The sequence below is a fragment of the Topomyia yanbarensis genome, chromosome 3, assembly GCF_030247195.1.
Source record: "Topomyia yanbarensis strain Yona2022 chromosome 3, ASM3024719v1, whole genome shotgun sequence".
Taxonomy (NCBI): domain Eukaryota; kingdom Metazoa; phylum Arthropoda; class Insecta; order Diptera; family Culicidae; genus Topomyia; species Topomyia yanbarensis.
This window is the reverse complement of record NC_080672.1, coordinates 363,344,616-363,371,914: the sequence shown is the minus strand read 5'-3', so window position 1 is coordinate 363,371,914 and position 27,299 is coordinate 363,344,616. Positions and strand designations below refer to the sequence as shown.

The 27,299-nt window shown below is 43.3% G+C and overlaps 1 protein-coding gene across 7 annotated transcripts in view; it reads right to left on the bottom strand.

Annotated features, from left to right (window-relative positions):
- Window positions 1-1,385: 1,385 nt before the first annotated feature.
- Window positions 1,386-27,299, bottom strand: part of LOC131692561 (myosin heavy chain, non-muscle) — a 252,821-nt gene continuing 226,907 nt past the window's right edge. For 6 of the 7 annotated variants that reach the window (XM_058979675.1, XM_058979679.1, XM_058979677.1 and 3 more), the window contains 8 exons: window positions 22,165-22,257; window positions 19,352-22,091; window positions 11,189-11,493; window positions 10,564-10,918; window positions 10,093-10,502; window positions 8,966-10,027; window positions 8,736-8,899; window positions 1,386-2,572 (listed from right to left, as the gene is read on the bottom strand). In XM_058979675.1, coding sequence (XP_058835658.1) covers window positions 2,467-2,572; window positions 8,736-8,899; window positions 8,966-10,027; window positions 10,093-10,502; window positions 10,564-10,918; window positions 11,189-11,493; window positions 19,352-22,091; window positions 22,165-22,257 — 5,235 coding nt within the window. In that variant the 3' untranslated portion in view covers window positions 1,386-2,466. Of the gene's footprint in view, window positions 2,573-8,403; window positions 8,637-8,735; window positions 8,900-8,965; window positions 10,028-10,092; window positions 10,503-10,563; window positions 10,919-11,188; window positions 11,494-19,351; window positions 22,092-22,164; window positions 22,258-27,299 lie in introns of all 7 variants that reach the window. The other variant, XR_009306012.1, reaches the window with a different exon arrangement.

Genomic DNA, 27,299 nt, shown 5'->3' with positions numbered 1-27,299 from the left:
CAGCACTCATGTACAATATGATGCCTATAAGCTCAGTTACCCTTGTTCTATACGCGAGTATAGAACCGATTTGATGCCATTTTTACGGCTCAGTTGGGTTATTATTAGGTTACATGGTAGGTAGAAAGAAGGGGAAAAGGAAGAAAGCAAACGATAGGAAAAAAACAAAACTTATCTGAAGAAACGTCGATTGGTCCACTCCAGCGAAAACAATGTACAGGATTTGCTACCGGCACCAACAGAACGGTTGCTAATAAACGAACAAAGACGAATCTTCACTCACTGAAACTTACACAGCGAACACCACTGTGAAGTTTAAATCAATCTGCTCCGTTGAAGGACTCGGAAACAACTGTTGCACTTTTGCACTTATTCGCCCCTTTAGGTTTGTCTATTGATAGTTCCGGGTGTTATTAGGGGTGAATCAGATCCACGGATCACTTGCCAAACAAAGATTTTTTGGACGATTTCGGCAGCTTCCACTTCTTGTATAGCTTCCTTGTACAAGCTTCAGAGCCTTTCGAACTGTATAAACAAGTAGTTCAAAACCATTCATTGCTTCTGCTCAAAATTAATTTGTTGTATAGCAGGGGCCCTATTCTCACAGTTTGCGTCACCTAGTCACTGGAAGTAAATTTTCTTCTAGTCACTAGGTGACGTGACTGTGAGAATATGGCCCGATCATGACTTCAAAGTGAAGTTATTTTTTAATTAAAGTGCTTTGGAAGAAATGTACAGTGAGGTTTACTTACCTGAATTGAAAACTTTCTAATTTTGCCGACGTCGTTTTGCTGTAGTCGATCTTGTTCTTTCCTTTTCCTACAGCTACGTTGGTCTGGCGTCCGCTAGGAAGTTCCGCCTGTAGGTTTTCTGTTGAGACATTTCAGCTCGTTTCATATTGTCCTAAGTCTGTTCATTTCATTCTGGTCTTGAATCGTAACGATTTCTGCCACTACAAACGCTCTGTTTAGTTGTTTGATGCTCTTTGAACGTCTAGATCACATGGGATACGGACAGTTAAAAAATTGTTGCACTGCGCTCGCTCAATTGTTTGTAGCTCTTTTGCGTTTTGTTAAAAGATGGATTGGTAGCAGCTCCGATTCATAGCTAGTGCTGATTCATTTTCAACGACACGCTGCAATCAATTAAGTGCAACTATTTGTTTTATGGTAGTCTTTAGAATGATTTATATCCATCTCACATGTGAGGCTCCCAAAATGTCCCTGCGTAAAGTATTTCGGTGCGACATACATTTAAAAATTTTATTCCGCTCGATGGCTCTCTGGTGCAGAAACTTAAAATCGCTCGAAGCACGGCAAAAGGTTGAAAATGTCTTGTTCAGTACGGGGACTCGTCATCGCCTAGTAGTTATTAGTCGACATCACTTTATAGCTTTTTATTTGCAATATTTTTATTTATTTATTCAACGGTTTCTTCAGTTTCAACTAGAGACTTTTCTTCTTGTTAATTAATATTATATAATAAAAAAGCGAACTTTACTTAGGCAGCTACAGATTTTTCACGATTCTTTCTGCTTATTTCATTACTTCAAAAGTGCTAAAAATGGAATTATTATCTTCTCATGTTTCGTGAGCTTAATGCTTTTGTATTTGAAGTAAGTGCATTTTGTCCGCATGTAGAAAAAAAAATAAGGCGGAAAACAGAGGTGTGAAACTTAATCATACGACAATAAGTGAAGAATGAAGTTTTTTTTACTTTAATAATAATTAAAAACAATAAATTTTCGTAACATATATAAACGTATCTAAATGCTCCGCGGTTCACTTGTTATGAATATTTTTCTTTATTTTGATAGTATAAAAACATCCTGCTTCCATCCTACTTTGCTAAAATGTGTTAATCTTCGTCCTACACACCGGTGCCGGCGAAATCCTGCTCTCGCCCCTATTTTTTTTTTATCAAATGTTCGGTTACTAATGCAATTTTTGTAAGTTTGATATACTCGGTAAATTATTAGTCTGTGAAATGGTAATTGTTGTTTTTATGAAGCTGATTTTTTGTATTCATTATTTTATTTACTTTTTTTTGATTTAGGAAAATGTTCATCGCTTATTTGCTAAAAACGATTTCTCTGCTTTTTTCCGACTGGTTGGGCATTTCATTCCCCCACTGCTATTTCATATCTTGCTCCTACATACATGCAAATTTAGGGAAAATGATTGTTGATCCTTTTTCCTCGTACTGTTTACGAAATAGTTTAATACAACAAAGAATAATTTTTGCGTCATCGACTTTCACTCATTCATACACCCAGCTAGTTTGTGTTTTTTGCATTTATTTCCCAATAAAAAAATGACACTCGCTTTCACTCGCTCAATTCGCGATTTTGCTGCTGCTGCTGTTGCTTCTGTTTCCTGGAGCGGTTTGCTTATTAAAATAATTCCAACTGATTTCCACTCGTTCCTAGTAATAGTTGGAAAGATAGTTGGAAGACGTGATCGTCGGTCAGTTGCTGTTGTCCTCACCGTCGAGCGACTCATCCTGTACGATTGAGTCATTCTCGCGCTTCGGTGTCGTTAGGCGGGACGAACTCACGCCGATGCCACCGCGTCTGCAAAGTTTGGAGATAAGAGGGAAGAAAGCAGATATCATATAACTGTAGTATAATATTCTAACTCTAGGGATTTGTTAGGTCAGAGGGTGATAGTAAAAGAGCACACAACAATGCAGGGGTCAATACAATTGCAATCAAAGTGTCATCCCAAATATCTGCTGGGACCGTGTGAATTGAATTAGTACTTCGTATGCACACTGAACGATAAAATTAAGAAGTAATGCTTTACTGTTATAGTACCAAGCGCAGTTCTATCCGTACCGGAAAATTACCTTTTTTAATACGAAGGAATCACACATTGGTCATTATTTCGGATATGGTCGATCAAAGCAAAATCATATGCATACGTTTAACTGTTCCAATCGAAAAAACCTTAGTCAGTACTGCAAGAATTCAACCTTCAAAATTCAATACCAAATTGAATAATAGCAAATAAAGTAAAAACTAAATCAGTTCGTTCAGTACAAGGTAAGTTGTTAACGGGCAAAATCATTCACCTAATGCGATCTTTAGCAGCTTATCGAACTGTTGAAGAGTTTCTATAAGGTTGAAGCCTGCGACGAGATTCGTCTGATCCCTGCGGCGGACGATAACATGTGCCTGGAACAATTTCAGCGCACACACCAAAAGAACAAAGAAGGGTCGTTACGTTGGGGAACATTTTTCGGCAGGTTGCCATGCATCCACAAGACACGAAGTACCAACCCATTTTCTGGTGGTACAAGAAAAATGATGTTGACCGCCAGGGAGCTGCAAACGGTACCGTACGGTCTAGGATTATAGCCATTTCAAGTAACCATGGCACTCAAGTAAGTTGCTGTTGATCATGATGAAGAGTTCGCGGCAGGTACCGATTCTCTAGCTGGAGCATGCCAGCTCCAAGAAGAACTCACTGGCCTACTGGCGAAGGGATGTTTGAGCGTTCACAAATAATGCACTAACCACTTGGGCATCGTGCAAGATCTTCCAGAAGAACTACAACAACTCAAAAACGATCATAAAGGCTTTGGGCGTGAGGTGGAATCCGATTGAGGACTGGTTTTCTGTGTCAGTTACGAACTACGATGACTTAAACGAAATGACCCACAGAAAGCTTCTGTGGAACGATTCGATCAAGCTGGAACTGCATGGATTTGCCGACGCCTCCGACTTGGCATATGGAGCATGCCTATACGTACGTGCCACACTTACATTTCGAAACGATTAAGCGAAATACAAAACTTTTTCCGAATAGCACTTGAAGCTATATCCAAGGAAGATCAGCCGAAGAATCTAGTCGAATCAAGGATGTAGCACTATGATTCCAGATGAAGAGTTAATGAAATTGTGAGCTAGTGTATCCAGCTCAATGGTTTAAAAGCATTTTTGAACCCTACTGCCGTCATCCTACAAACCGTGGAGCGAACTGAGCGAGTCTGCATACCATACGACAGCCGTCACCAGAGGTTGCTGCCATTACATCTAGAGAATAATCTACTAGATACTTCAACTCGACGGATGCCACACGGCCTCTTGAGTGGTTTGTCCGGAGAAATATAATAGACTGTTATCAACCTCCACAGTGGACCACAGCCACATCTGTTGTTAGTCGCCTCTTACGACATGGGAACAGAAACCAGTGGGTCAATTCTTTGCTGAAATACTTTGAGAGATTACAGCCCACCGGATACCACAATAGCGAAGCTGAACAAACTGGATATTCATGGACACATGCGGTGGTTTTTGTTCATACCTTGTTGGCAACCGCAAATCAGCATTAAGGACTAACAATCTGCACCATACCTTGCTACAACCGGCATCCCGCAAGGAAGCCATCTTCGCTCAGTAAAATTCCTCCTCTATTCTAACGGTGTCAACATTACAAGGACCCCGCATTTCTACGGGTTACAATCGATGCCGAGTTTCCTCAGAGTGAACTACCTTTCAGAAGAACCAACTGTGGTAGCCAGCGCGATGTTTATGATCTTTAGCGTATTCTTAACAGTTTGGCGAGTGTATTCGGCTTCCACTTGAAGGGAAGTACGATAAAAGCTAAGTTTTTATCTATCCTTAAATGTACTTGGTCTAAGTAATCACCATTGGAATCAAGGGGCTTGTTGGTGTCTATATAGATATACACATTTGATAATTTCAAGTATTAACCCTCCGGAAGTCGCGCAAAGGGCTCACTGAACGAGCAGCCGCAGCTGCTCTAAGACGATTGATTTCGCTAGATTTTTAGAGCAGCGTGCACTCAGTGCACTAGCGCTACTGCCAGAAGGTTAACAGTAGTACTGAGTCCATAATTAGAATTCAATTGCAAGCCCTAAGTGCCAGTGACTTCACGAACAAGAGTAACATTTGACTCCCATTAAACCTAACTTAAGGTCACTGATATAGCAGCCCATAACAATTAGCAGTATCAGTAGAAATCATTTCGTGTCGTGACGTATTGTAATACTCATCACATGATCGATGCGTTTATTGAGTCTGGAAAAATCAATTGTGTATTTTTTTCCTTCTTTAAATCACGAGCTGTTCTTTTCAATTTTCACAAAACTGTGATTGCTGTGGTAGCGATGTCAGACAGGTGTCCAGCTGAAGATGATTAGGACAGTAGGTCGAAAGAACATTAGGCCGCAGGCAAAGCCAAATGTTTAATAAAGAAGCTAAAGTTTATACTGCGGGGCTTACAGAACTTTTCGGCTTGAGCTAAATTTTGTGTGGCTCAATTAGACGAATCTCTTACTGTTTTACTGCATAGAAAATTGAGCTACTTAAGACAGATGTCGCGATTGAAGTTTTCGTCAAAACGCCCATTCGATCTAATGGCCCATTCTGGCTAATGACTCATTCGGCCTAATGACCCATTTGGCCTAATGACCCATTCGGCCTAATGATCCATTCGGCCTAATGACCCATTCGGCCTAATGATCCATTCGACCTAATGATCCATTCGGCCTAACGACCCATTCGGCCTAATGACCCATTCGGCCTAATGACCCATTCGGCATAATGACCCATTCAGCCTAATGACTCATTCGGCCTAATGACTCATTCGGCCCAATGACCCATTCGGCCTAATGACCCATTCGGCATAATGACCCATTCAGCCTAATGACTCATTCGGCCTAATGACCCATTCGGCCCAATGACCCATTCGGCCTAATGACCCATTCGGCCTAATGACCCATTCGGCCTATTGACCCATTCGACCTAATGATCCATTCGGCCTAATGACCCATTCGGCCTAATGACCCATTCGGCCTAATGACCCATTCGACCTAATGACCCATTCGACTTAATGACCCATTCGACTTAATGACCCATTCGACCTAAATACCCATTCGACCTAAATACCCATTCGACCTAAATACCCATTCGACCTAAACACCCATTCGACCTAATTACCCATTCGGCCTAATGACCCATTCTGCCTAATGACCCATTCGGCCTAATGACCCATTCGGCCTAATGACCCATTCGGCCTAATGACCCATTCGGCCTAATGACCCATTCGGCCTAATGACCCATTCGGCCTAATGACCCATTCGGCCTAATGACCCATTCGGCCTAATGACCCATTCGGCCTAATGACCCATTCGGCCTAATGACCCATTCGGCCTAATGACCCATTCGGCCTAATGACCCATTCGGCCTAATGACCCATTCGGCCTAATGACCCATTCGGCCTAATGACCCATTCGGCCTAATGACCCATTCGGCCTAATGACCCATTCGGCCTAATGACCCATTCGGCCTAATGACCCATTCGGCCTAATGACCCATTCGGCCTAATGACCCATTCGGCCTAATGACCCATTCGGCCTAATGCCCCATTCGGCCTAATGACCCATTCGGCCTAATGACCCATTCGGCCTAATGACCCATTCGGCCTAATGACCCATTCGGCCTAATGACCCATTCGGCCTAATGACCCATTCGGCCTAATGACCCATTCGGCCTAATGACCCATTCGGCCTAATGACCCATTCGGCCTAATGACCCATTCGGCCTAATGACCCATTCGGCCTAATGACCCATTCGGCATAATGACCCATTCGGCCTAATGACCCATTCGGCCTAATGACCCATTCGGCCTAATGACCCATTCGGCCTAATGACCCATTCGGCCTAATGACCAATTCGGCCTAATGAATCATTCGGCCTAATGACCAATTCGGCCTAATGACCCATTCAACCTAATGACCCATTCGGCCTAATGACCCATTTGGCCTAATGACCCATTCGGCCTAATGACCCATTCGGTCTAATGACCCATTCGGCCTAATGACCCATTCGGCCTAATTACCAATTCGGCCTAATGACCCATTCGGCCTAATGACCCATTCAACCTAATGACCCATTCGGCCTAATGACCCATTCGGTCTAATGACCCATTCGGCCTAATGACCCATTTTGGCCTAATGACCCATTTTGGCCTAATGACCCATTCAACCTAATGACCCATTCGGCCTAATGACCAATTCGGCCTAATGAACCATTCGGCCTAATGACCCATTCGGCCTAATGACCCATTCTGTCTAATGACCCATTTGGTCTAATGACCCATTCGGTCTAATGACCCATTCGGCCTAATGACCCATTCGGCCTAATGACCCATTCGGCCTAATGACCCATTCGGCCTAATGACCCAGTCGGCCTAATGACCCATTCGGCCCAATAACCCATTCGGCAGAATAGTTTTCGGTCTAACGACATTTGGCCGAACGACAATTGGCCAAACGGCTATCGGCCTAATGACCTAGCACCCATTCCCTTATTCATTGACTTCCAAGTTGACTGAAGCTTTTTTGCGCCTTCAGTGCAGAGGTAATAAAATTCATTCACCAACCAAAGTATTCATTTGTTATATACGGACAAATTGAAAGCAGAATGGTGCATCTTCTACATTTTCGAACATAAGTGAACTACGTAATCAATGACTGGTGCATATACGCTCAATAATCCCACTCAGAGCTAGATACAAATAGATACAACAATCTGTTTGTAACTGAAGTTGAATTTAAGGCGAAAATAACTGAATTCAGTGTGGCGGGTGGAAATTGAATTTCGTTCCTCAGTCAAGCTCACTCGAGCATGCCTATATTTCTGAGCTCTGCACTCGAAATCAAAAGAGGCGACTAGCTAGCTGGACCCACATCTGTCCATAATCGCAAATCAGTCCCATGTTCTATTTCCTATCTACACGGGACTGACTTGTGATTATGGACAGACATGTACTGCCGTTCTACGCATGATTGTCCCATGCATATAGGGAAATCCCTAAAAAAGGGACAAATATGCTTATCACGGCAGTGTACATGTACACATGTACAAGTCAACCGTATCAACGAGAATGGACCGTGCCAGTCGAAGGCCACAAACCCAGTACCAGTAGCAGCAATTACTACAATGAATGGTGACGATACATCGGAATATTGAAGAAAATATATATACTCACAAAATGTCTTTTTAGTTCTTTTGAAGAATTAATATTGAATTCATGCTAAGGTTAATAACATCACTCGGTTGGGGAACAAATTTCACACTGGCAGCTCTCATGTTTCGCAAGATTGCAACTAATTTATTGGAGAAAAACAGTGCCAGGTGCTTCATCTAGATACCAAACAGGGTTAGAAAAGAACACCAAAATTAACTCGTCAGAAACATGCAAAGGTAAACACTGTTCGCGAATCACACATATGTATTATAGTGCATCATCTACCTAGGGTAGCTTTCAACTAGGCCTAGATCCGGCTTTGAGAGGATTATTTTTTACAAACAACGAATAATGCATTAATTCATCCGAAGATCAAGCAAGACTTGTGGTGAAGATTGAAAATTACCTTTGACGTTGACAAACTTGACCTTAAAGCGTCACGTTTGAGATTTGAAGTGTATATTGAACAGCCATCGGAAGCAACGGAAATTTTCTATCACACTAACGCTAAGGGATCAGGATATAAAACAACTGCTAGTATGACTTGCTGTGGGGTTTTACGAGGTGGAACTGATTTGCCGCGTTGCCGATTTCCCCCGCCGAGGCGAAGGATGGGCGCAACTTCAGTCTTTTCGTGAACTGTAGACGGTTTCAAGTTGAACAACAAAATAAATTAGATTTTTGACATTTCTTGATAGAGGACGGGATGATCAGTGAAACTCGAGGCACGGTACTCACCTGATCTTCGTTTTGAGCGAATTCACCTCCCGCGACAGCGCGTCGTGACTTTCGATCATGTCTTCGTAGTCTCGTAGCGCCTTGCGTTTCTGGGTCTTTTCTTTCTGAATTTCCTCCTCCGCTTCGTCCAGGTTTCGCTTCAGAATCTTCATGCGGTTGTTCATCTGTTTGTAAAAAAATACACAAGGTAAAATGATTCGATCACGGTAGAATACGATTTTGTGATTTACCTTTTCGATCTGCTCTTTGTACTGATCGGCATGCCGTCGCTCGTCTTCGATGTTCATCGTGAGCTCCTTGATCCTCTTCTCCAGCTTACGGTTGGACTTTTGCACCGTTAACCGTTCCTTGGCTTCACTCTCAAGCTGCTCTTCGAGGTTGGCGATCTTGGCTTCCAAGCTGGCCATTGCTGCTTTCACCTTGGTTCGTTGGGCGGTTTCCAGCTCCGATAGTTTGGCTCTCAGTTCCTTGTTCTGACGTTCAAGACCAGTTTTAACGTTCTCGTACTTTTGTGAGTTGGACTTCTCCGCTTGCAGTTCGGTGGAGAGTTGTTCGATTTGTAGTTGTGCCTTACGGAGCCGATCCACGTGCATTTCGTTTTGAGATTGTTCATCTTCCAGTTCCTCTTCTAGACCAGCGATTCGCAGCTCTAATCGACGCTTCTCGTCAATCATAAGCGAGCCCTTGTTGGAATTGGAGTTGATTTCTTCCAGTAGCTCGTCGCGTTCCGCCTCGGCCGCTCGTCTGGCACGTTCAGAACTGGCAAAGTCTTCCGAAAGTTGCATGACCTCCGCTTCCAAGGCTTTTACCTTGCGTTCGGATTCCTTACTAACGGCCGCTAACTCCTCCTTAGCTGCCTTAGCTTCCTCGGCATCTCGAATGGCATCCTTGACTTGGGCCTGCAATTTTTTGGCCTGTTTGAGAGCATCTTCCTTAATTTTGTTGTTCATTTCTAGCGTCGCCTCGATGTCCTTCAGGTCACCTTCGAGCTTCTTCTTCGCGGCAACAGCAGCAGCTCGCTGTTTGCGTTCCTCATCCAGCTCGGCCTCAAGATCGCGAAGTGCCTTCACCAAACCACGTCGTTTCTCTTCAGATTGTTCTTCCTTGGCTTGCACATCTCGTTCGAACTGTGCACGGAGGGCTTGCATGTTAACCTCCAGCCGCAGTTTGGCATCCTCGGTGAGCTGCAGGTCGTCCTCTAGTTCCTCGTTTTGTGCCTTCAGTTCCGCCAATTGACTCTCCAGTGCACGCTTTGCCTTCTCCAGCTCGTGAACGTTTTTGTCAGCTGTACCCTGTTGTTATGGTGAATGTTAGAAAAATATTGTTTGACTTAGAAAATTGGTTAAGTACAACAAACCTGTGTGTTAGCCAACTCATCCAGTTCGTTCTGTAGCGCCTTTCGTTTGGTTTCCAGGTCATCAATCTTTTCGTACGCCTCATCCAGCTCTCGCGTTAGGGACAGAACCTTTGTTTCCTTCTCACGAGCTTCCCGTTCGGCAGCATCCCGTTCCTGGGCATGTTGTTCACTGACTGCCTTCTCTTCGGCCAGCACTTTGTCGAAATTCTTTTGCTTTTTCTCCAGATCTAGAACCTTGGTGCGCTGCGTCTCCAGCTCGATGGTGGCATCTTCCAGTTCGCTCTGAATCTTCTTTTTGCTCTTGTCCAGCCGATCGTTGGCAGCTTGTAGCTCTTGGATTTGACGCTGTAGCGTCTCCAAGTCCTTGTTCATCTTTTTCTTGGATTCTTCGAGTTCCTTGGCAAAATCGGCTGTTTCCATAGAGGTTCGATATTTTAGAATCAGAAAAAATTATATCATTTCAATACTTACACTCCTCTTCCGATCGTTTCTTCATCTCTTGAATGGCGAAGTTCAGCTCGGCCAACTTTTTCTCGTAATTTTTCTTGGCCTCCTCATCCTCTTCCAGCTGTTCCTGGAGGGATTCCTTTTCACTTTCCAGTTGTCGCAACTTGGAACTGAGTGCCAACTTTTGACGTGTTTCTTCCTCCAACAGCTGCTGCGCTTCCGTCAACTGACTCTCCATGCTACTGGCACTCTTGATAGCGGCGGATGCCTTCAGTTCTGCTTCATCCAACTGCTGGGTAATGCTTTCCGATTCCTGTTGCAGTTTGCTTACCTTCTCCTGCAGTTCGGATCGTGCTCGCTCGACCTCGGCAAGTTTAACCTTTTTAGGAATAAGAGATAGATTAGTTACATATGTCGGCGCTCGAAAGAACGGAACAGCATTTAGAACTGAAACAGTACATGCAAATACTCAGCTTGATCCTGTTTGTGCGGGAACGAACCCACAAATTATAATTTACGAAGCAACGAAAATAGTCGTTCGATCGCATGCGAAAAATAAAGCGAAACTCATAAAAAATCGAATCAAATAAAACCGGTTGCATAATTATCAGAAAGCCAATAAAAAAGTTCCATTGTTAGCGCAAATCACCTGTAATTCAGCAACCATCGTTTCCGCCTGCTTCCGGCGACGATCATTCTCCTGACGCGATTGGTTGACGTTCCTCAAATCGGTGGCCAAATCGGCATTCTCCGCTTCCAGTGTCTGTTTCGCCTTCTCCAAGCTTCCTTTCAGTTTCTTCAAATTTTCCAACTGCTCGTTGATGGAGGCCACTTCCTGGGCGTGCTTATGGCGTGTTTCGGACATTTGACTTTCATGATTGACCGCTTCATCCTCCAGTGTTTTCTTGAGAGTTGCCACTTCCTGTTCCCGCTTGGAGCGTAACTCTTGTTGAGCTGATAGGGGATGGCAAAGGACAATGGAAACATGTGTATTAGTTATAAATAATAAATATTTTTGTGCGGTCATATGAAATAATGGAAATTTCGTATAACGGTTATTTGGTGCAATGGTCATTTTGACAGTTTTGAGGCATGATCATACTGACAGTAATTTGGTATAATATGACATTTGACATCATCGTTTTTATCTTAAAGAAAACGGTTGTTTGCCGTTGTGGTCATTTAGCATAATGGACATTTGGCATAATTTTTACTGTGTTTAAACTTGATATTATTTGACACACTTTATTTTCGAAAAGCAGGCCCTAGCAAGCCAGTTTCACAGATACAACATCCCTCAGAAAAATCTTGACCAGAATGAACTAAAAAAAACTTATCAGCAAAATTCATTTCTTAAAAAGGCATTGTATAGAAAGAAAATTCCATAGACTCAAAATATTACAAAATTTTGAGTACGTAAGGTACCGTGTTAAGTTGTATACAATTTAATATATTCTTAGCTAACTATTACTAATAAAAGTTGGGTATTTTCGGAATAGGGTTGACGAGTACATGACGGAAATCGATGTCGGAAGCCATTTTGAAATCAAGACAGTGACTTCCGGTTTAGCAAATTCCGCTACGACCTCAACAAGATAGATATTACTGGGGTTGACAAGTACATGACGGAACTTTCGGATAGGCAAGGGCACACATCTCTGAAGGAAGCCCTAGACCAAAAAGAGCGGAACGCCCTACAAACCGGCATCGTCGCACTAGACATAGACAAGGCATACTACATCGCTCCAGTAGCTCGACTGCTGGGGAATCCGCTGAAACCTTGGCCGTTACAAACAACGTTTCCTCGGAAACCGCCAATTCCGGGTCGGAGCCGGTTCCGAATTCGGATGAGAAGAAACATCTTGAGATCGTCTACGAAGGACAGGCGTGGAGTCTTCAGAACTAGATAAACGGCGTTGAAGTAAAGCAGAAACATCAGCGGTCCCAAGTGACTTCCCTGTGGTACTCCTGACGTAGAAGTAAATTTGGGTGCCTGACAATCTCCAATGACAACCACTATTTCTCGATCTATAAGGTAGGATCGAAACAAACTACCGTGTATTCCAAATCTCTCCATTTTAGCGATTGTTATATAATGGTTCACTATGTTAAAAGCAGCATATAGGTCTGTGTAGATAACATCGGTCTGAGCGTGACCTTCCATACTCTCTGTTATGTAGGATGTTAGGCAAAGTAGGTTAGTCGCTGTCGAAAGCCCAGACGTGAATGATGATCATCCGTTGGGTACTGCTTGCAGTGAGCATGAAGAGGTTCCATAATCACCAGCTCGAACAACTTCGATACAGCACTCAATAAGGTAATTCCACGGTGATTATTGATGCCTCGCTAATTACCCTTTTTATGGACTGGGAGCACTTTCACGGCCTTCCAGCAGGATTGAAAAATCCCACTGGCAATAGATGCTCTAAAGATGTGAAGAAGTGGAGTCGCTAAAACGTCAATGTGCCTTTTCAAAAGTACTGAAGGGAAGCCGTCGGGTTCCGGATTGAAAGACAATTTTAGCCGAGAACAAGCTCTGGTAATCATCGTTTCATTGACATCGATAGCGCTTAGAATTTGTCTCATGACCGGAATTTGACTAACAGCGAGCTCAATTTAATCGAATGTTAAGGACTCATCTATAAACACATTCTCGAATTTCTCCGGAAAACTTCCGCACATATCTTGGGATGTGGTAGCTGTGCGGCCGTTGAAAGTCATAGATGACGGCAGTCCGGATTCTTTGCGTTGCTCATTCATATATTTCCAGAAACGGTTAGGGTGCGACTTGAGATTACGCTGAATGTTTTGCTGATATCGAAAGAAACAAATTTGTTGAGACTGACGTAATAGTTTCTAAGTGGGATTGTGCGATACCTTGTAAACCTCCGCCGAGCAGCTCTCTTAATTGACTTCAGACGTCGCATCGTGATCGTTTGCCAAGAAGGGCCGGTTTGTTGATGATGAAATTTCTTCGGGACGTGCCTGTCAATAACATAACTCAAAACGTTCGTAAATGTTTGAACAGCGGTATCTTCGGGGTCCAGAATATTTAGCCAATCGAGAGTGAAGAAGAGGTCTGCGATACAGCGATGATCAGCTTTGTGGAAGTCATATGAGACGAGGATCGGAGGAACATTGGAATCATGCGCCAGGGTGCGATCGATCGTGGTGATGAATTGTGGGCGATGTGCTACTGGTTTTACTAGAGGAGAGGAAGCCATCACTACGGATGTAGCAGAAACTTGATCGCTGACAAAACAAAGATCAAGGTGGTGTTTATTCTTGTTGGCAATAGAATTAATTTGTAGTAACGTGGCAGAGCTGTAGCTGTCAAGAAGCCTCGCCTCGTGAAGAACGGAGTGATCGGAATCGGGGTACAGAAATCCATTGCGGTAAGATTTCCACGAAATGCTGGGGAGATTGAAATCTTCTAGTACGATGATCTCTTCAACCGATTTAGCAACTTTGAGGATGGTAAAAACTGAACTGCTGTGTGTGTCAACATAGTTGATGTCATGGACTCGGTCGAGTGGGACGTACAACGCACATAAATACAACTTACGGTCACCAAGCTGAATTATCGTCCAGACCTGTTCGAGGCATTCCCAGCAAGTCATCTCAACAACTCGTGCCTTCAAGCTACGATTTTCGGCTATTTCCAAAGTTCCGATCGCAACGCAAAACCTCATATCCAGTACCGAACACCTGACTGGAAAGCGTATCATCGTTTAACCACGTATTAAAACTGTTATAGAGGACTGCAAGGCGATCTTCCTCAATGGTTGAATTGATACCACCAACGTTTTGGTAGTATAGTAGTAGCTTGTCCCGTCGTTGACCAAGGCTGGAAATCATAGAGTTTTGAGGCAAGGAAGAACTCACAGATGCTTTATACTGTTGCCTGCTGTAGGTTTCCGGAAGACTCCTCATCCCAACTCTATCACATGACCGGGACAGCTGCTGGAGACGCTACCCTTTCCAACCCTCACATTCATTTACGCGAATGACATCGTGCTAGTCGCGACCGGGAGGACTCAAGCCCGTTCCCGCATAAAGTTTCAAACTGCAGTTAATGCCGAATACAGGTGGGCAACCTCCGTCAACCGTGACCGCCACTCGTTCCAGTTGGTCTACATTTCAATCCCAACAGAGGCCGTTGAGATTTTTCTGAGGTGAAAAAAATCTGTGGTCACGTCTTCCTTCGAAAGGGAAGTAAAGCCGTTGGTCCCCGGTCCATGAGTTGATGGATCGATATTTAGTCCAGATAGGGGAGTCACCTCTCTGGCGTCGGTAAAGAAGACGTAAAATCCAACTTCTATACTTACTAACAAATATCTCCTCCTCCCGTGATACTTGTGGAGGGCGTAGTAGTAGTATGTACGGCCTCTAGCAAAAGCAAGTGTCGGACTAACATTCCTTCCTTTTCCTTCCGCGATCTACGTTCGGGCCTGGCCGGCGCCGGTATTGTTCAATAAAATACTTTAGGATTACCAGGAGTTGCATATTGACATGTTTCGCTATTCTAAAGAATAATTATCCACTGATTCTCTGTGCAACTTCAGCTAGTCCAGATCGATAACGGAGTAGCAGCCAGGGATGGTCGTACAAGCTCAAGCTCATACAGGTGGGCAACCTTCGTCGGTTTCCGAATGTATACCTCCAAGAGCTGGAACACCCACGTATGCCTAACCCACCATCGAGCCACCGACCGACCGATCCGGATAGCGGACACCCCAATCTCCTATAAAAAGCCTCCTTCGCCCCTCACTTCCGGAAACTGAAAACCAAGATGTGTCACGATTGGTGCTGATAATATGCGCCCGAAGTGCAACCAGAATATGGTACTTACTGTCAACCGGAGCCGTATTTATTACGGCATTTAGATTACCGGAACCTGACAGCACATTGGCCCCTCTGTACCACGGGTCCATCCGGACTGCATCGAAACTATTGCCCAGTACCTCAGCCGAAAGCGCCTGCGTCAAGGCCGGCATCCTTCCATTTCGTTGGAAGATCGCTTGAATGACCCTCCGGCGGGCGCTAAGGGTCCTCGAGCGCACTCGGCAACGATGAGAATAGCCAGAGAGATGTACGTCGAATTTGCCGCCACATGCCAGCCCAACTGCTCCGGGTATGACCTCGACCAGATCCCCCCCAATTCGACACAAGGCTGTCCCAGAAGATCTTGGCCGGAGAAGTCCCTGAAGTCGCCTATTTAGTTTACAATCAGCTAGTGGAGCGGTGATTCTCGAATCATACTTGGATCTACACCGATGGATCCAGGAAGGAGTGCTCGGCCTTTTCAGCCGAAGGTGCAGCCATCACCCTGACCCTGTCTCGAAATCCTCAAGACACAACAACCACGATATTCACCGACTCCCTCTTGATACTGCGCGCGTTTGAGAGCCGACAGTCCCGACACTCCTTGGTCCAGACCATCAAGATGAACGTCGATCTACTCACCATACTATGTACCATATCCCCGGGCAGTGTAGTGTACCAGAGAATACTAAAGCAGACCACCTGGCAGCGCTGGGTCGGAGAGCCAGAAGGACCCTATCCACAGAAGCGCCAGCCCTAGACATCATTGGGCACTTCGCTGAAGTGCTTCATCGACCACTGGCAGGATTCCAAAGGGCATCTGCAGTAAATCAAGGGGATACTCGTAACATGGGACGACCGCCCAGACTGGAAGCAGCAGAAAGTCTTGTCCCGATTGCGGACCGGACACACGCACGCTCACACAACCTCGAATGTAGCACTCCCTATCTGCACCACATGCTGGACCAGGACAACAGAGGAACACAGCCTCTTCAACTACCGCGAGCTCCATGACCTACGGGCAAGACACTACATCCCGGCCTCAATTCGCGAAGCGGTAGTCATTTCAACGATCCCACAAAATAGTAAATCGTCCTAAACTTCACACACTAGCCATGGCCCCCCTGTCACACCCCTCGCCGTTGCTGAAGAGGTCGTTGATAGCCCAACACAACCTCCAGAGAGCGAAAACTCCTCATGGCCCCCCCCTCGGGGATGGGAAGCCTGCCTAGACCCCACCAAAACTTCCACTTCGGGTGCCGGGCACCTATTGTCTGCACTCCTCCGAGCTGCGGGAGGCTTCCCGGGCGGTGCCCAGCGGACCAATCCGCATCTTGCCAACCATGGCAACAAAAGAAAGTAGAATTAAGACAATTAAAATGTTACCATAAAAATTCAAATGTTTACGGACGAATGATCCATCGAGGTTAAAACCCCAATAAACAATACAATACATGACGGAAATCGATGTTGGAAGCCATTTTGAAAATCAGGTTGGCGACTTCCGATTTGGATAAATTCTCTATAATCTCAACAATATGGTTATTTTCGGAGTGCGGTTGACGAGTACATGACGGAAATCGATGTCGGAAGCCATTTTGCAAACCAAGATGGCGTCTTCCGTTTTAGCTAAATCCTCTACGACCTCAACAATACGAATATTTTCGGAATGGAGTTGACGAGTACTTTATGGAAACCGAAGTCGGATGCAATTTTAAAATCAAGATGGCGGTTTCAGGATTTGCTAAACGCACTGCTACCTCAACAATATTGGTATTATAGGGATGGGGTTGACGAGTACACGACGGAAATCGATGTTGGAAACCATTTTGAAAACCAGGATGGCGACATCCAGATTAGATAAATCCTCTGCGACCTCAACAATATGGATTTTTTCGTAATGGGGTTGACGAGTACATGGCGGAAATTGACGTCAGAAGGCATTTTAAAATCCATGATGATGACTTCCGGTTCGGATAAATTGTCTATAACCTCAACAATTTGAGTATTTTCGGAGTGGGGTTGATCGGTATATGATGGAAATAGATGTCGGAAGCCATTTCATAATTGAAGACCTCCGGTATAAATTCTGTATAACCTCAACAATGCCAGTATTTCCAGAATAGGATTCGCGAGTGCATGACGGAAATCGATGTCGGAATCAATTTTGAAAACCAACTGGCAACTTCCGATTTGAATAAATTATCTATAGCCCAACAATATGAGAATTTTTGGAATGGAGTTGACGTGTACATACTGGAATTCTGGAATTCGACGTGAGAAGCCATTGCAAATCCTGACTTCCGGTTCGGATAAATTCACTATAACCTTAACAATATGAGTATTTTGGAAGTAAGGTTGGCAAGTATATGACGGAGATCGATGCCAGAAACTATTTTGAAAACCAAGATGGCGACTTTCAGTTTGGATAAATTCTCTATAACCTCAACAATTTGGGTATTTTAGGAGTGTGGTTGACGAGTACATGACGGAGATCGATGTCAGAAGCCATTTCAAAAACTAAGGTGGCGACTTCCGCTATAGCTAAAATATTTTCGGATTGGGTTGACAGGTATATGATGGATATCGATGTCGGATGCCACTTCAAAATTGAAGATGATGTATATCGATGTAGGAAGCAACTTTGAAAACCAAGATGGCATCTTCCGATTTAGCTAAATTGTTTTAACCTAAAAATATGGGTATTTCCGTGATGGGTCCCGTGGTCATGGTCCAATTTGACCCCACTGAAAACACCATCACCATGGTCCGGTAGGATTCAAATAAAGACCATATTTTGGTGTATTTATGGTTTATTAAGACCGTTTTGAGGGGTTTTTGTGGTTGTGCAACTTGTCTTTTTAAGGAGTTGTATGCTGTCTGAACCCATGGAAATTTGCTCGGGATCGCTATCTTGGCCTTCAAAATTACGTAACTCATACTTATAATTGGGGTTATCAAGAACTTCGCTAAAAATCCTACATCATCTAGCACGTTCCAAAAATACCCATATAGTTAGGATTTTTAAGAATTTTGCAAAACCGGAAGTCGCCATCTTGCATTACAAAATGGCGCCAAACATTAAGTTTCATCATCTACTCGTCAAGCCCGTTCCAAAAACACCCATATCGTTAAGGCTATCAAAACTATTGCTCGAACGGAAGTCAACATCTTGGTTTTCAAAAATACCCGTATTGTTAGGGTTATCAATAATATTGCTTAAGTCGCCATCTTGGAGTTCAAAAAGGTTTCAAATATCCATTTTCATCACCTCATCATCTCAAGCCCATTCCAGAAATACCCATATTATTAGGGTTATTTAAAAATACCTAGAGTTAGGGTTATCGAGAACCGAAAGTCGCCATCTTGGATTGCCAAATAGCGCCAAACATCCATTTCCATCATCTATTCGTCATGTCCGTTCCAAAAATCTCCGTAGTTAGGGTTACCGAGAATATGACTTAATAGAAAGTCGCCATCTTGGCTTTCAAAATGGCTCTAAACATCCATTTCCACCATCTACTCGTCAAGCCCGTTCAAAAATAACCATATTGTTATGTTACAAATCATTAAAGGAAACGAATTGTAATGTGAAAATGTGATGTGAACTTTTTTAATGAATTAAATCCCCCAAAGAACGAATACTTTTTTACGAACTAATTCAATTTACGAACCCCCGGTTTGGCTCGTAAATGGAGGTTCCAGTGTAAATATTTTATTACTTTTCGCATTCTGATCTAAATTATTTGGCTTCCCTTTGCATTCAAGAATAGCTTAAAAGAAGGAACGCTTGTTAATGTTGTTTTGCATTGCTTCACATTAGCTCCTTTTGAGTGATTATAAAATAACTATGCCAAATGTCCTTCAATATATCCATTTCTCAAAATTATGTTAAATGACCCTTATGTCAACGACCCTTTATGCCCAATATACATTATACTGAATGACCCATGTCCAATAAAAGGTTTATCTGAACCTAATCACTCACCCGCAGTAGTATCCAGCGAATCCAGCAGCTCATTCTTCAGCGCTTCCAGTTCCTCGTTCAGGTCACGCTTCTGCTTTTCGGCCTTCGAGCGAGCCAACTTTTCCGCCTCCAGGTCCTCCTGAATTTCCGCTAGCTGCGATTCCAGTTCGCGTTGCACCTTCTGGGCGGCCGCCTTGGACGCCGATTCTTCGTCGACTCGAACCAGCGTTTGGGCCAGTTCTTCCTCTCGTTTGAACAACTGCTGGCGCATTTCCTCGATCTGCATACCCCGTTCGTTGATCTGTTCCTTCAGATCGGCAACCTCGGTTTCGATTTTCCGCTTGGACCGATCCGATTCCTGGCGCTGCTGGTGGTCTTTCAGCAGGCGTTCCTCTAGCTCGGCGATGGTAGATTCATGCTTCGATTTCAGTTTGGCAAGATGTTTGGCTTTCTCCTCCTCTTCGGCAAGAGTTTGGGACAAATCGTTGGCACGTTCTTCCAGTATTTTCTTTTCCTTGAGCAGCTTCTGATTCTGGTCCTCGGTTAAGGCAACGTCTTCTTCCATCTTTTTCAGCTTGCCATCAAGTTGAACTTTCTCAAGTTGAAGCTTTTGACGGGCAGCTTCCTCCTCTTCGAGCTGTTCCTCCAAATCCTGAATGTTGATCTGAAGTTTCTTCTTTTCACTGGTTAAGGCATTCACGCGTTCTTCCTCTTCTTCGATTCGAGCTTCAAGATCTTGCATAAGCTCTTCCAGTTCCTGTTTGCGGGCAGCTAACCTTGCACGTCCCTCCTCTGCCTCGGCACACAATTCTATTTCCGCTTGAAGTTGCTCTGCCAGATGGGTCTTTTCCTCCACCGCTTGTTGAAACTTCTTCTCATACTCCTGAGAGCTCTTCGACAAGTTATCCAGCTTGTCACGGATCTGCCGCAGTTCATCCTCTTTCTGGACTAACTTTTCCTCCTGTTTGGTAACTTCAAGCAAAGGTTTTACCTTGGTGTACAGTCTCCACCACTGCCAGTTACGCAACTTCAAATAGGCGGCGCAGTTCCGTTGAATAATTCTGATGGCATTCAACTGCTGCAAACGTTTCTGGTAGTTGCGGCGAGCTAGGAAACCTCGACAGTACGCTTGGAAATTGACAATCAGGTCGGTGATTTTGTAATCACGTTCCTCCTCGAGATGAGCCAGCACTCCAGCACGGAAGAATATCTTCGATTGACCGATTCGGTACAGATTACCGTCCAGCTCGAGGGCTTTGATCATCTGCTCACAGGCTCTCTTACCGTCCATGAAACCTTTCGGTATGACGTTCGGAGTGAGTAGTTCATAGCGCTGACGGAATTCTTGGAAGGGAATACGATTGGGGAAGCCCTGCCGACAAATACGGATACCCTCGAGGACACCGTTGCAACGTAGCTGATCCAAAACCAGAGGAGCATCAATTTTTCCAGCACGTTTTTCATGATTCGGGATGATACACCGAACAAAATTCGGATTGGTGTTACGAAGGGTATCCATGAGTTTGGCCAGTTGTTCCTTGTACAGGTGGGACACTGTTCGGAACATACCCTTACGGGTGCGGGCTCCGAACTGAGTATCGGTAAGCGCCTGTTGAGCCATTCCAACAATCTCGGCATCCTTCCAGATTTGGCATACAAACGGATCCTGGGATGCTTGCAGAAGCGAAACAATGTTCTCATTCAGCGGATCCATGTTTTTCATCAACCACTTGGTAGCAGAGTAGTCGACCTTGCCAGCGTAGTGAACTACGGCGAAATCAGCGACCCCACGGAAATCGGTCTTCATGAACTTGGGATGCATTGTATGAGCGGTGGCTAGCTTCTCCACGAACGTTTTGTCAGTTGCCTTGGGGAACCAACACTCCTCGTCTAGCAAAGCCATAATACCGCCAGGTTTATCGATCAAATCAATCGTTGGCTGCAGATCAAGTCCGAAGTCGATAAACTTCCATTCAATACCTTCTCGCTGGTACTCTTCCTGCTCCAGAATAAACATGGTGTGATTGAACAGTTGCTGCAACTTTTCGTTCGTGTAGTTAATGCACAATTGTTCGAACGAGTTCAGATCGAAAATTTCGAAACCGGCCATATCGAGAATACCGATGAAGGATGCACCCTGCCGTTTCGTTCGATCAAGCGACCTATTGATTCGATTGACGAGCCATTTGAACATCTTTTCGTAGCACGCCTTGGCGATGGCTTCGACGGCGAATTCCACCTGCTCCTTTGTTTGTGCCTTGGTGACGAAATCCCTGCCCACCTTGATGCGTGGCGTCAGGAATGCCTTGGTCATGTCCGTCACACTCAGTCCCAGCAGGTGTGCGATTTTTTGTGCGACCGTGTTGTCCGGTAGCGTGGCTTGATCGGAGCTGCGCTCCTGCTTAAACTTCATCGAACCGAACAGCAGCACGGCACTGACGATACGGAAGATCGAGTTGAAATCTTCCTCGGTCATGCCCATGATATGCATACTCTTAACCGTAGCCTGGAACTCGGCATGGTCGTCCACGCCGGGAACGGGCAGACTCCCGTTGGACAGGAACGGGTACGTTTTCATGTCATCCAGGATGAATTTGTCCCGCTGATCGGGGGAAGCCCCCGCGATCAGCTGGTAGAAAATGTGGAATGTACGTTCATCTTTCGCTTGGCGAATGGCACGGGACTTTTCTAGCAGGTAGGTCTCGATGTTGGCACCGGAGATGTACCCGGAAGCGTCGAAGTTTATCCGAATGAATTTACCCTGAAAGTAGGCGGGAAGGTAGTTAAACGAGCGAATCATAAGGCATTCTTGGTAGGTAATTATTGGTACTTACAAATCGAGATGAGTTGTCGTTTTTCACCGTTTTGGCATTACCGAAAGCTTCCAGGATCGGGTTCGCTTGCAGAAGTTGCTGCTCCAGTTCCCCCTATACAGTTCAACGTGGGATGGTGCAGCAGAAATTAAATAACGAGATCGTTAGTAATTAAACGGGACACCGCGCTGATATCGATTGCAACAACAAAGTGTACAACTATTTTTCAATTCATTTGGGTGCAGGTTAAAAAAATATGAATATAAATAAAACTGTGTTGAAGAGGTTTTAACCACAAGCCACGGTGTTAATAAGCATTCAATATTTTCTTGAGTATCTAATAGTAATACAGTGGTGAATTGACATGCAATGTTTTTTTCAACCACAGGAATGCGGTTTAAGGCGTTATCTTGATATGACGCCAACAATGGCTTATCAGATTTAAATAAAAATGGTTTTTTACTGTTAAGCAATCATAGATTCTATTATCAAAAATACAATAAATGTCGAACTGTCCGTCGACTACAGATGTGTGTCGCTTATAAAGGTACATTGTAAAATTAAGTCTCCCTAAAATGCCAATGTGTTGTCGTGAAGGCATCATTATTTGAAGATGGTTTAATTTTGATTCAAAGTCAAAGAACTTCAACGGACGAACTTCGGTTATAATCCTTCACCATTGATGTTTTATTTGAATTAAGTAATAATCCAACATTAAAACATTATTGCTCACGTAAGGCTTGCTGCATCAAATCAAATAGTGTGTTAATGCAAATACCGGTGAACATTATATGATAATCATCGACGAAATCACATGTCGGAAACAAAAGCTTATTAGGTTTCCACAACTAACTATCAGCGACAAGGTTCTATAAAAGTGGTGACAGCACACCACTTTGAGGACATCCTCAGTCAGGGTGACCAACCCTACGGATTTTTCCGTAGATCTACGGATTTCTGTCCTTTCTAGGGATCTACGGATTAACTTACGAAATTTACGAAAATTTCATAACTTCTTCAGAATACTACGGAAGCTTAGTAGAAATAATACGTATTCGATTTTTTCATTCAATTTTCTGTCATGTACGCCCAATAATTTTAGAACTTCCTTGCACTCAAGATTTGTTCATTTTCATGGTATTCCTTAACTCTGACATCAAATAGACAATCATGCATGTTTTGCTCGATTGAGTTCCGAAACCAATCGAATCGGAACCGGTTGATGCATTTGATCAGGAATGCGCAGGAATTTCGAATTATATTACTGAAAGATATGACTGGTATTCAATCTAGAACGTTTAACTTAAAGTTCATAAAGTTCGTTTATTTGGAGTACAGAACAACGCGAATTCCTAGAATGTACGATGTAAGTTTTCTCTCTTGAAGACAAATGGGAAATGCTATTGCTACCTATTTTGAGCCAATATCAACTCTTGGTTGAAAACGTGGATAATTTCTTCTTTGCTAAACAAATTTATTAAATATTATCGAACTCTATAACTGAACTTCATTAACGTTCTGACGTTAGTGTGATAGGTTATCGATGAACTCAATAGATTATTCCCATTGGAAAAGTCGGAGAAAGTAGGTATTATAGGACAGGACACTGATAAAGGAGATGAAACAAACATTGGGATACATATTTTGAGATCTAGAAGATCTTGTTCAAATTGATGCAATATAATTGTTACTGAATTCAAGTTCTAATCCTTGAACATGTTCGAAGAAGTTTTTAGGATCTATATTGAGTTATCTATGATGATTAGAGTGCGATTTTCATTCAGGAATCAGATGTTTGACATTCCGGAACGTTTAGCGCCAATGAAACTTGATACACAAATGCGATCCAATACAACGAAGTAATGGCTCTCGATTTCAATAGAAAATGAAACTACCTAGAAGAATAACGCTTGATTTTGGGAATACAACTTGCCTTATAATCTGTGGATTTCGAGGCAGCGCACGATTCAGTGCAATGAAATGAACAGTGGGGCCAGATAATGCTTGAACATCACTTCTCCACAAACTGCATAAATTGGACCAAAAACAAGCTACAGCATAGTCAAATAGACATCCGACTCGTTTGTGACGTTAGATGTATTGAAGCAGAGCGATGCACTGCCTGATTCGTTGTTCAGCATTGCTGGAAAGCGCGATGCCAAGATCTGTTGTGCAAAGGAACTATCATTAAAAGATCTCACATATTTCGTGGCTTGCAGGTGACTTAGACACAATTGAAGTCGATCGTAGAGCAGTGGAAGAGGCTTTTGTGCTTTTTCAAAGAGTGGCTGCCAATATTGATCGACTGACAATAAACTCTGGTGAAATAAAGTAATACTTGATAGAGAACCAGGTCACCAGAATGGTGTTGGTTCCGAGATAGAAATGGACGCGGTATGAGGTTGTCGACGAGTTCATATATCTTGGAAGACTAGTGACATGTGATAACGAAGATAGCCGAGTGATAAGAAACCATTTGTGGCTGTAAATAGTATCTTCCACGATTTGCGTATACAGCTGAAGTAACGTAGCCTAGGGACACACACACAAAACATTCTCCGTACATATCGCTGGTACTCTCTCTCTCTCTCTGTTGCTCTGTACGAATATGAGGCGTGGTAAAGGAAATAGATTAGAGACTGATTGGTGTCTACAAACATGCTGATATAATGCAAGGCTTATGAAGCAAGGCAGACGACAGCTGGCCATTAGAGTGACAGGGAAAAAATGACCCCTATCGGCCCACCCCTGAGTCGATTCCTAGTCCCACCAGGAGTACTTGCACCAAATTTGAAGCAAATCGGACAAGTCTAACTACCGGACCAACGTGCCTGAAGTTTGTATGGGATTTTTCAACAATTTACATGGAGAAAACCCACCAGGTCGCATTTTCGCCGCTAGGTGGCACTACATGCATCGTATTAAGTGGTGAAAATAAGAAAGATAATGTAATTGTCTACAACTTTGTCGATGACTGCTGGTAAATACGGCGTTGCTAAAAGAAGTTATTAACGAAGTGATATCTGAGTCCGTTTTGCATGGTTGTGTATCAGTACTCGATTAACACGAACTATACATTTTTGTGAAATACTCGTTAGGTTTAGCTCAAAGGTATGTTCAGAAGAATTATAGTATATAATACGAGTCATGCCTTGATTAGAAAATTTTAGTTCCACATGTTACCGTATAGAGGGCGCCAACACTAACTTTTCAACGAAGAGAGATATAAACTTGGTGTCTTCTACAAAGTTGTAGAACAGGCATTTTTGAGTATTTCTTCCAAACATCTTGATACTCTATCTCTCTTCTATGAAAAGTTAGTGATGACGCCCTCTATGCGGTCACAGGTGGAACTAAAATGTTCTAACCAAAACATAACTCGTATTATTTACTACAATTCTTGTAAGCATACTATTCAGCTAAATCTAAACCTTATTTCACAAAAATGTATAGTTCGCGGGACTCGAGTACTGATACACAACCATACACTGCTAGGCCCCATGCAAAACTGACTCAGACATAACTTCGTTGAAAGTTTAATAACTTCTTTTAACAAAGCCGGATTTACTAGCAGTCTTCGACAAAGTTGTAGACAATTAAATTATCTTTCTTATTTTCACTTACAGTGATAATACGATGCATATAGTGCCAGCTAGTAACGAAAATACGAACTAGTGAGTTTTCTCCATGTAAATTGTTGAAAAATCCCATACAAACTTCAGGTACGTTGGTCCCGTAGTTAGACTTGTCCGATTTGCTTCAAATTTGGTGCAAGTACTCCTGGTGGGACTAGGAATCGACTCAGGGGTGGGCCGATTGAGTTTTCAAAAATTCATCATTTTTCTGGGCAGTCTACTGGCCATGCATGCAACTACTTTGTCTGAAAAGAAAACAACTAAAGTTCTGTTCAGTTGTGGACTTGGATTAGGTTGCTGACGATGGTGTAGATCCCGCACTTGAGTAATAGGTACGAGCGAATCTTTTTCGTTCAGAATTGGAACAAAACCTTGGGTAAACATCGTCATGCCACCAAACCAATCATTGATTTTTTTCGAACAAACGAGGAAATTCAAGGCGATATACTTTAGACTTTGCAAGAAACGTATGCCAGTACTCCGTTCCTATGCAGAAAATTGTGCGTGACTACGCAATTCACTCACATTCAACGATTAATTCCTCTTGGGTCTTTTGAAGAATGTGCCTGATCCAGCAAAGCGTCGATAATTGAATTTATACAACTAGTTTCTGCAGAAGAGTGTTGATCCACGGGGCTGGAGACAAGTAACATTGCTTGTTATTCATAAACCGAGATAATCAGCTTTTGACCACAATTCGTATCGGCCGATTGCATTCTACTAAGCCTAGACAATTTGGTGAAGCTAAAGGGCGCGTTATCAAAATTCAATTTGCCATTCGCAAAGGGAAAGATACGAACGATTGTCACAGTTTTCAACACTCTAAAGAGCAAATGTTTTCTGGCTAATACAATAGCTTACGATTCTGTAGCAATTTTTATCTTATTCGTTATGTTGTTCGTATAATTTGTTGTCGCACACTACCTTTTCTCATAGCGATACGGCAACTTCTTGAATCGGCTACATGGATTTTCCACAAGGCTCTTTCTTAAGCCTCATCTACCTGAATGGCATTGATAAATATCTTGCCAATTCATGAACACCAATACAAATGGCGAATTATGGCGTGGGTTATATTTGCACTTTGGCTGTAAATTCGCGTATCGAGTTCTCCAAGAAGGAAATTGAGCTGGTTTTCAATGAAGCGTGGTCCAGTTCATCTTCAGTTTCTAATAGTAAATAGAACGATCGCTACGTGCCAGAAGGGTGGTTCGACTCTAAATGCATTTCAAGAGGATACATCAAGCATCGATAGACTAAATACCAAAAAGGAAATAATTTTATTCGCGCATAATTTTGATCTTGGTAGGGTGCTCACCAGGGAAACTTATAAAGGTTGTATCAAATAGCTATACTCTCATTAACTGAGCATGGGAGCTACTGTTTCCATTCTATCGCGAATACTCATATTATTAACGTGGAACGAATACAGTATCGTTTTTTGCGTATTGCCCGGAATCGAAATTCTTTTCTGTGAGATCTCTTATTGTCTGACACGAGAATATGAACCAATTAGTCAAT